The sequence below is a fragment of the Diceros bicornis genome, unplaced genomic scaffold, assembly GCF_020826845.1.
Source record: "Diceros bicornis minor isolate mBicDic1 unplaced genomic scaffold, mDicBic1.mat.cur scaffold_67_ctg1, whole genome shotgun sequence".
NCBI lineage: Eukaryota > Metazoa > Chordata > Mammalia > Perissodactyla > Rhinocerotidae > Diceros > Diceros bicornis.
Window position 1 is genome coordinate 2,463,786 of NW_026691553.1, and position 9,976 is coordinate 2,473,761.

General features: G+C 56.3%; 1 protein-coding gene across 1 annotated transcript; it reads left to right on the forward strand.

Annotated features, from left to right (window-relative positions):
• The first annotated feature begins 5,348 nt into the window (after window positions 1-5,348).
• S1PR4 (sphingosine-1-phosphate receptor 4) lies at window positions 5,349-6,734 on the forward strand. The gene has a single exon (XM_058537719.1). The coding sequence runs from the start codon at window positions 5,494-5,496 to the stop codon at window positions 6,646-6,648; it is 1,155 nt and encodes a 384-aa protein (XP_058393702.1). The 5' UTR covers window positions 5,349-5,493; the 3' UTR covers window positions 6,649-6,734.
• Window positions 6,735-9,976: the final 3,242 nt, after the last annotated feature.

Here is a 9,976-nt window from a genome sequence, read left to right on the forward strand (position 1 = left end):
AGACGATAGCTCCGCGTACTCCAGACCGTGGTCCCCCGCCATCCTCAGGGCAGCCCCGTGTGGCACAGCCCTATCACCCCCGTTTTACAGCTGAAGAAACTGAGGCACGGAGAAACTGAATAATTTGACTAAGGCGACACACCGGGGAGGTGGCAGAGCCAAGATCCTATGATTCATTCAATACCTTTTATTTTACCTTAAAAACAATAAACTTTATTTTTTAGAATAGTCTTAGGTTTACAGAAAAATTGTGAAGATAGTACAGAGAGTGGCTTTATAAAACCAAACCCAATTCCCCCATTATTAACATCTTACCTTAATATGGTACATTTGTTTACAATTAAATTTTTTTTCCCCCAAAGCCCCAGTAGATAGTTGTGTGTCATAGCTGCACATCCTTCTAGTTGCTGTATGTGGGACGCGGCCTCAGCATGGCCGGAGAAGCGGTGCGTCGGTGCGCGCCCGGGATCCGAACCCGGGCCGCCAGTAGCGGAGCGCGCACACTTAACCGCTAAGTCACCGGGCCGGCCCGGGGGTTCAGAGTTTTGACACAGCCAAATGCTTTCAGCTGACCCTGCACTTCCCCAGCCCCAGCCCTGGCCCCGGCCATTTCTCCAAGGAGCCCTGCTCCCTTTCAACAGGAGAGGATATTTAGAGACCACGATCTGACCACAAAGTTAGGACATCTATATGTTCTTCACTCATCTTTTTACTTTGAAAATGCTTCAAACCTCCAGATGTTGCAAAACCATCACAATGAACTCCTGTATACTCTTCATCTAGGTCAGGGGTCAGCACATTTCCTGCTCTAAGCCTGTTTTGTTAATAAAGTTTTATCGGCACTCGGCCCCCGCCTACAATTTACATATCCTGGGCGGTTTTCGCTACAACCTGAGAGTTGAGTAGAGGCGTCAGAGACTGTCTGGCCCTCAAAGCCGAAAATATTGACTCATTGGCCCTTTGCAGAAAAAAATTGCCCACTCTTGAGCTAGATCCAGCCATGGTTAACCTTTTGCTTTATATCTCTCAATAAACATAATCTAAAAGTATATAATACATTCTATAGAGAATATACACATCCTTATTCTTTTTCTTAATTCTTCTAAATAATTTGAGAGTAACTTGGAGACATCATGCACCTTTACCCAAACCAGAGGGTGCTGATACAATAATAATCGATACAATATAATGTATCAATCAATCTAGCATTGATACAATGATATTATCTAATATACAGCCCATATGAAATTGTCATCAGTTGTCCCAATATCGTCTTTTACGACAACTTTCCTTCCATTTCTAGCATCCAGTCAGGGACCACTCATTGCATTTAGTTTCATGCATTTGGGTCTCCTTTCATCCGAGACAGCCTTGGGCTTTCTTGGTCTCTCATGACCTTGTATGACCTTGACTCTTTTGAAGAGTACAGGCCAATTATTCCGTGGGAGTCCCTCAGTGTGGGTTTGTCCCTTGGTTCCTAAGATCAGATGCAGGTTATACATTTTTGGCGGGAATATCCTAGAAGTGACATGTCCTCCTTGGTGCACCGTATCAGGAGGCCCCCGACGCCCATTTATCGCATTCCTGGGGATGTTTACTTGGACCTCTTGGTGAAGGTGACATTCACCAGCCTTCTCGAGTCAGACATTTTTCTCTTTGTGCTTGATACGCAATCTGTAGGAAGATATTTTGAGATTATGTAACTATCCTGCTCCCCAACAAACTTCCACCCAATAATTTCAGCATCCGTTGTTGATTCTTACCTGGATTAATGAATGCTGTGATGGTTACAAAATGGCAATTTTTCTCACTCTGTTATTGGGTAGATGCCTAGGAGAGGAATTGCTGGCTCACATGGAAAGATCATTCTTTTTTTGTTTCCTATTTTTTTTAATGTGGTAGAATACACATAACATAAAACTTATCATCTTAAGAATTCTAAGTGTACAACTCAGTGGTATTAAATACATTCATAATGTTGTGCAACCATCCCCACCATCCACCTCCAGAACTTTCTCATCTTCCCAAATTGAAACTCTGTCCCCATGAAACACTGACTCCCCATCCCCTCCCCCAACCCCTGGCCCCACCATTTACTTTCTGTCTCTATGATTTTAAGATCATTCATTGTTGATGCTCAAATGGCCCTGGGTCTGGCCAGCAGATCCCCTTCAGGCTGGCTTCTGTGTCTCTCTGACAGGTCCCCATCCTTCTCGGAGTACTTCCTTACTTTCTGGAACACCAAGATGTTCCAGGCTCATCTTGCGCTCCCCTTCCCCATTCCTGGAATCGGCCATTTCTCCCAGGAGCCCTGGATCCTTATTTTCAGGAGTGGGGATGTGATATTTAGAAGCCAAGATCCGGGTGCGAGATGTGCTTGTTGCTATTGGGCTGTCTCAGTGGACAGAGCTACAAAATAGATTTTTGTTTCAGTCACGAGTTCACGTGGATACTTTCAATCCTATTCCAACCCTGTGGGTTCTTTCCTGCGTTCTTCCATTGCATATTTGCGTCTTCTTTGTCCCCCAGTGAAGACTTGGTTCCTAGTAATATCGATACACTTGCTACTTTGCTCAGTCCCATATCACACTTGATAGTTTCAGAATTGCTACACCCCTACCACTCCCGAGAACAAATCTACTAAACAAAGTTTAAAAATTTTTTCAGTTCTTTTTGTCTTTAGAGCAAGTCCAAAAGTTGCAAGAGCTGGTTCTTTTCTATTTCTGTGTGGTTACATTTTTCATTTGAAATACAGTTCAGTTCATTTGTTCTGTATCTATATTCCATCTTAAAGCTTTTTTTCTCCATCCGTGTTGCTTTAATTTTATTGTCGAATATAGAAAGCATTCACAGAGATAAAAAACTATACAGAGAGGAACACAGAGGGTGTCATTCCCTCCTCTTTTCAATTTCAATCCCACCCACCCCCTGTAGGTAACAATTTCATTGGTGCCTGGTTTATCTTTCCTGTGTTTCATTTGCAAAAACAGGCAGATACGCATATAGTTTATTCCCCTTTCTTTATTACACAAAAGGTAGCATATTACATATACTCTTTTGTACTTTTTTTTCCTCACTTACCAATATGTCCTGGCAATCACTCCATTCCATTCACAGAGATTGTCCTCATCCTTTTTCCTGGCTGCATAGTACTCCACTCTGGGATGCAGCGTAAGTCATCAGCCTCTCTCCTGTGTGCAGACGTTGTGTTGCTTCTAATATTTTGCATTTTCAAATAACAATGAATAACCTGTATGCATACTTGTGTATTGGTAGAGCTGTCTTCAGGGTGGATTTCTAGAAGGGCGATTGCTCTTCTGTAGCATGAGGATAAGATTAAATAAGGTAGAATGCACATATGGCCTTACACCTAGGTGGCAGGTGACTCAGGGCAAAGGTAATTGTCAGACAGCTTGGCCTCCTTAGTCAAACTCTATGTTGTCATACCATTTTACATTAGTCCTGAATTTGCTCTTGGAGCCTGGGATCAGGGTCTCAGCCAGGGTCAGGGGTCAGAGGCGGGTCAGCCTACAGTCATAGGTTCAGCCAAGGTCAGGGTTCAGCCTGGGATCAGGGCTCAATCCAATATCAGGGCTCAGCTTTGGATCAGGGCCCAGTCCATTATCAGGGCTCAGTCCAGGGTCCAGGCTCAGCCTGGGATCAGGGCTCAGTCCGGGATCAGGGCTCAGTCCAGGGTCTGGCTTCAGCATGGGATCAAGGCTCAGTCCAGAGTCCAGGCTCAGCCTGGGATCAGGGTTTAGTCCAGAATCAGGCCTCAGTCCAGGATTGGGGCTCAGCCTGGGATCAGGGCTCAGTCCAGGGTCTGGGCTCAGCCCGGGATCAGGGTTTAGTCCAGAATCAGGCCTCAGTCCAGGATTGGGGCTCAGCCTGGGATCAGGGCTCAGTCCAGGGTCTGGGATCAGCCTGGGATCAAGGCTCAGCCTGGGATCAGGGCTTAGTCCGGGATCAGAGCTCAGTCCAGGACCAGGGCTCAGCCTGGGATCAGGGCTCAGTTCAGGGTCTGGGTTCAGCCTGGGATCAGGGCTCAGTCCAGAGTCCAGGCTCAGCCTGGGATCAGGGCTCAGTCCAAGATCAGGGCTCAGTCCAGAGTCCAGGCTCAGCCTGGGATCAGGACTCAGTCCAGGATCAGAGCTCAGCCTGGGATCAGGGCTCAGTCCAGGATCAGGGCTCAGCTTCAGAACACACTGTTTCTCTCTGTGAATGTGCCTAGTCGGTTGCCCTTGTGAGGTTGAGACTGAGGCTGGGTGGTCCTACCGCACAGGGTGGCACCTGGGCAAGACTTGGCAGCTTGTCCCACCCCCGGCCTCACACCCCAGCGGCCTGCACAGCTGCCTGTACAGCCCCTCCTCCCACACCTCCCCCTTCAGATCCGTTTCTGCTTGGTCACCTCCAGTGACGAGATGCTGCCACCTCCCCAGCAGCACTCGATCTGAGCGTCCCTGTCACTGTGGTGTCCCCAGAGCTGGACAGGGAACAAAGGGAGGGGTGCTGGTCAGGGGCCCCAGTCTCCTGCCCACCCTGCCCCTCACGGGGAGACCAGAGCCCCTTGTGGGACACCTGTGCCCGTTATGGGATCTGTCCCTCCCGCTCAGACCTCTGGGTGGCTCCGCTCCACGGAGCCCCCACCACTTCCTCTCCTCACCTGGTGCCCCCACCCCCAGTCCTCAACCGTCTCAGGTTGAGTCAGCCTGCGTGGGTTCAGGATGGACGTGGGATGAGGGTGGGGTGAGCCCCCCACTTTTCCTGTGGGCCCCGCCCACTCCAGAGGTGAGGGGCTGCCTGGGGGTGTCCGCAGCTCTGCTTCCAACAGGGACATCTCAGGGGCAGGAGAGACAACCGAAAACCCTGGTGAGGGGGGTCCTGGCTGAGACCCGGGCGCATGCATACTGTTGAGCTCCCTCTGTGCATCCTCCCCAGGGACCCCCTCCCCAGGCCTCAGTTTCTCCTGTGGACAGATATACTGCAAGTCAGCCCTGGCCCTGCCATCCTTGCCTCCGGTGGGGTAGCTGTTGGTGCTCATGTGTGCAGTCACTGGACATGCACTTATTAAGCACCTACTGTGTACCCAGCAGGCCTGGAGCCGTGGGGAGCCGGTGATGGAACAGCAGGGTCCTGGAGGGGGTGGCTCCGGGTGGGGAAGGGGGAGTCGCCCAGCCTGGGAGGGGTGGCAGGTGCCGTGGGGGGGCCGTATCCCCTTCCCTCTGGGCCCTCCCCGGCTGTCGGCTTTCGAGGACCGGAAGGGGGCCGAGACGGGGTCTCTGGCGGAGGGTGGCCGCAGCGCCCTCCCGGAGGCGCCGGGTGGGAACCGACCGTTGCGATGCTCCTCCCCGGCCCGGCCGCACCCCCACGCTGGGGGTACCTTGAACATAACAGGAAATTTCAAATAACAGGAAACCAAGATCGGGGAAGGCAGGCGGCTCCACCCTGCCCGGGGCGGCCACCCCGGGCCTCAGTCTGCCCCGGGGGACCGCCATGAACGCCACGGGGCCCCCGGCCGAGGCGGCCGAGTCCTGCCAGGAGCTGGCGGCCGGCGGGCACAGCCGCCTCGTCATCCTGCACTACAACCACTCGGGCCGGCTGGCGGGGCGGCCGGGGCCCGAGGACGGGGGCCTGGGGGTCCTGCGGGGGCTCTTCGTGGCCGTGAGCTGCCTGGTGGTGCTGGAGAACCTGCTGGTGATGTTGGCCATCGTGACCCGCATGCGCTCCCGGCGCTGGGTCTACTACTGCCTGGTCAACATCACCCTGAGCGACCTGCTCACGGGCGCCGCTTACCTGGTCAACGTCCTCTTCTCGGGGGCGCACACCTTCCGCCTGGCGCCCGCCCAGTGGTTCCTGCGGGAGGGCGTGCTCTTCGCGGCGCTGGCTGCCTCCACCTTCAGCCTGCTCTTCACGGCCGGCGAGCGCTTCGCCACCATGGTGCGGCCGGTGGAGAGCGGGGCCACCAAGAAGGGCCGCGTCTACGGCTTCATCGGGCTCTGCTGGTTGCTGGCTGGCCTGCTGGGCCTGCTGCCGCTCCTGGGCTGGAACTGCGTGTGCGCCTTCCAGCGCTGCTCCAGCCTGCTCCCGCTCTACTCCAAGCAGTACATCCTCTTCTGCGTGGTCATCTTCGCCCTCATCCTGGCCACCATCACCGCGCTCTATGGGGCCATCTTCCGGGTCGTGCGGGCCAACGGGCAGAAGGCGCCGCGCTCCCCGGTCCGCCGCAAGGCCGACCGGCTGCTCAAGACGGTGCTCATGATCCTGGTGGCCTTCGTGGTGTGCTGGGGGCCGCTCTTCTGTCTGCTGCTGGCGGACATCTTCGGCTCCAACGTCTGGGCGCAGGAGTACCTGCGAGGCATGGACTGGATCCTGACGCTGGCCGTGCTCAACTCCGCCGTCAACCCGCTCATCTACTCCTTCCGCAGCCGCGAGGTGTGCCGGGCCGTGACGGGCTTCCTCTGCTGCTGCTGCCTCCGGCTGGGCCTGCGGGGGCCCGGGGACTGCCTGGCCAGGGCGGCCGAGGCCCACTCCGAGGCCTCCACCACCGACAGCTCGCTGAGGCCGCGGGACAGCTTCCGGGGCTCCCGCTCGCTCAGCTTTCGGCTGCGCGAGCCGCTGTCCAGCATTTCCAGCGTGCGGAGCGTCTGAGCACAGCCGGGCCGCGGGTGCATCCCCGGGCTCGGCTGGCGAGGAGCCCCGGGAGGGGTGGGCCGAGGGCCCGAGGGGCGCGCAGGGATGGAGAGGAGGGGACGGAGCAACCAGCCGAAGCCCCGTGGTCCTCTGGGCCTGCTGATGCCAGGAGGTTCCCGTGGGCTCCTCTCTCCGGTGCAGAGAGCGCCCTGAGTGGGGGTGCGTGGGTTTGCTCCGGACGCCCCCGGCTCCTGCGTGATTCTGGGGGAGCCCTGGCCCCTCTCTGGCCTCAGTGAGGCTCCCAGGCTGCAAGGGGCGGGTTGTGGGGTGGACGCCCCGGCAACATGGAAGTTCAGTGACGGCGTGCAACGTGGCAGCCTCCCTCCTATGCTCGTGTGTGCACGGGGGGCTGTGGGTCTGCCGGCTGCGTGCACGGAGGTGTGCCCGTGGACAGGCAGGGCCGGGAGCCTGCGTGCCTTGGGGAGCAGAAGAGGTTGTGCCCGCGAGCGTGTGCTGGCGTGTCTGCGTGTGCACAGCCATCTCCGCATGTGGCAGGTCTGAGGGCGCCTGTGACCCGACCACTCTGCCGCAAGTGTGTGTGAGAGCGTTTGCAGCTGCCAGGCCGGGGCGGGGGCGGGGGGGACCTAGTGACAGTTGACGGCGGCCCCTTCCTGCTCACTTCCCCTTTCCCTGCCCCAGCTCTCGGCTCGGGCCCCTGCAGCCTCCTTCCCCCCCAGCTCTGGCCTCTGCATCCCCTGGGGGCCCCGTCGGGGGGCCGGCAGAGGACAGCCGCCTGGCTCTCCCGGCCTCGGGGAATCTCCCCCACTCCTCTCGAACTCCCTGCTGAGCGCAACGGGGCTCACCTTCCGCATCTGTAAAATGGGCTGAGCACAGACGGTACCCACGGCAGGAGGCTGCCGGGACGTGCTCCGCGCTCCCAGTGATGGAAGCGTTCTAGACTTCTCCGTCCACTCCGGAACCCCCACGTGGCTGTTGAACACTTGCCGAGTGGCCGGTGCCACTGAAGAACGGAACTTTAAATGGCATTTCATTTGAACTCGTTTGCATTTAAATAGCCCTCGGGCCTCGTTGTGCAGCAACCCTATGGGACAGCGCAGGTGTAGACCCTCAACACGCCGCCCCCTTTGCTGGTAGAACGTTCTCTCTCTCCCGCCATCCTCCCAGGACCAAGCCAGCGCCCGGCTCTTCCCGCCTCCGTCTGGCCAGTTCTCAGGGCAGCTCCCTGCCTGGCACTTGGCAGGGCACAGCTCTGCGCCACTGCTTCTCCTCTGCACGATGGGGGACGCAGTGACGAAACCGTTTACCGCACTGTCCGATGGGGCAGCCACTAGCCACGTGTGGCTATTAAAATTAATTAAAATGAAACAAAATGTGAAAATCCAGTTTCTCGGTGCACAGGGCTGCTAGAGCCGCCGTATCAGAGGACCGCAGGCGGGCGGCTGAAACGACAGAAATCCACGCCCCCCCCCCGGTTCTGGGGGCTGGAGGGACGAGATCACGGTGTCGCAGGCCTGGTTCCTCCTGAGGCCGTGAGGGAGAGTCTGTTCCACGCTCCCCTAGATTCTGGGGGGCGCCGGCAATCCTTGGCGTCCCGTGGCTTGTGGACGCATCCCCCCATCTCTGCCTTGTCTTCACGTGGCCTTCTCCCTGTGTGTGTCTGTGTCCTAATGTCCCCTTTTTATAAGGACACCAGTCACGTTGGATCAGGGCCCCACATTCCAGTGCGACTCATCTTAATTAACGACACCTGTGACCATCCTGTTTCCAAATAAGGTCCCATCCTGAGGTCCTGGGGGTTAGGACTTCAACATATACATTTCGGGGGACACAATTCAGCCCACGATAGTAACACGAGCCACATGTCAAGTGTTCAGTAGCGACACGTGGCTCCTGGCTACTGTTCTGGACCGTGTAGACGCAGAACATCTCCCTCATCGCAGAAAGTTCTGTTGGGCAGGGCTGGATAAAGCGCCCAGCTTGTATCCACGTGCCACACTTCTCATATTTTCCTGACTCCTGTTCCCCGTGTGTTTATCTGGGACGGCGACAAGTAGGGGGGCGTCTCGGTGGAATTTGGGGTGAGTGGAACCGGGGCCGCCCTGAAGCTCTCAGCCTGCGTTCTGGGCCTGTGTGAGCTGGCCCAGTCGGCCCCTCCGCCCTGCGGGGTGTCACACGCTTTGCTTTCACTGAACTGAAGGTATTTGCCGCTCTCTCCCACGTCTGGGGGTCTTTGCACCTGCCTTTTGTCCCCACTACCGCCGCCTGCCTGGCACATGCCCACCCTCACCCTTCACTCGCCTGCTGCCTGTCCAACTTTCTGGGCTCAGCTGTAGCATCACCTCCTCCAGGAAGTCTCCCCTGATTTCTCCTCCTCCCGAGGGCTCCTCTGGGCTCCCACAGCTGCCTGTGCATCCCGGTCATGGCTCCGATCACCCCTGGTCATGCATCCATCTCTTCCCCTGGACTGTACGCTCTGTGAGGGTGGAGACTGTGGCAGTACGGGGTCACCGCTGTGTCCCCAACACCCAGCACACAGTAGGTGCTCAATGACCTGGAGCTCTGGGAGAACTGGACCCAGCAGCACTGGACCTGCTGAGCCTCGAAGCCTCTCCCCTCCTTCCTCCCCACCAGCCCTCCTCCCTGACACGACGTCCCCAAAGATCCTGAATTCTGCTCGTCAGGTGGCCTGAGTGTCTGTCACCCGTTATGGTCCCCCAGCTCTGCACACACCATGGACTTCCGCCTCCTCATCCGTCAAATGAGGATACTGACAGCCCCTGCTCTCCCGGGATGTCAGTAAGAGGCATGTAAATGCCCTCAAACTATTATGTGTATGTCTTAAAATGAATAATAATAACAACAAAGCCTCATATATCACTCAGTGCCTGCTGTGCTTCTAATCACCTTTGTATTAACTCGTTTAATTCCCACAAACCCTCCAGGAGGCAGATACCACCATCAACTCTGTTTTACAGACGGAGGAACGGAGGCCCAGAGAGGTTAGGGAACTTACCCAAGGTCACACAGCTGGGAAGCGGCAGGGCTGGGATTCAGACGCAGACACGTGGCTTCTTGATCCCGGCCTGTTGCTGCCTCTCTGATGAAAGAACAGACCAGATGATTGAATGAATGGGTGAATACCAGTCCCTTCCCCCCTCCGAAAACTCAGAACGAGTGTTCCACTTCAGTCCTCCGGCCGGGGCAGATCAGTTGAACGTTCCCATTTCACAGATGGGAGAACTGGGGCTCAGGCAAGCAGGCAGCGAGGGCAGATCAAGGGTCCAAGCCTGGTCACCGCGGCCAAGTTCAGGCCCCAATCTTGGGC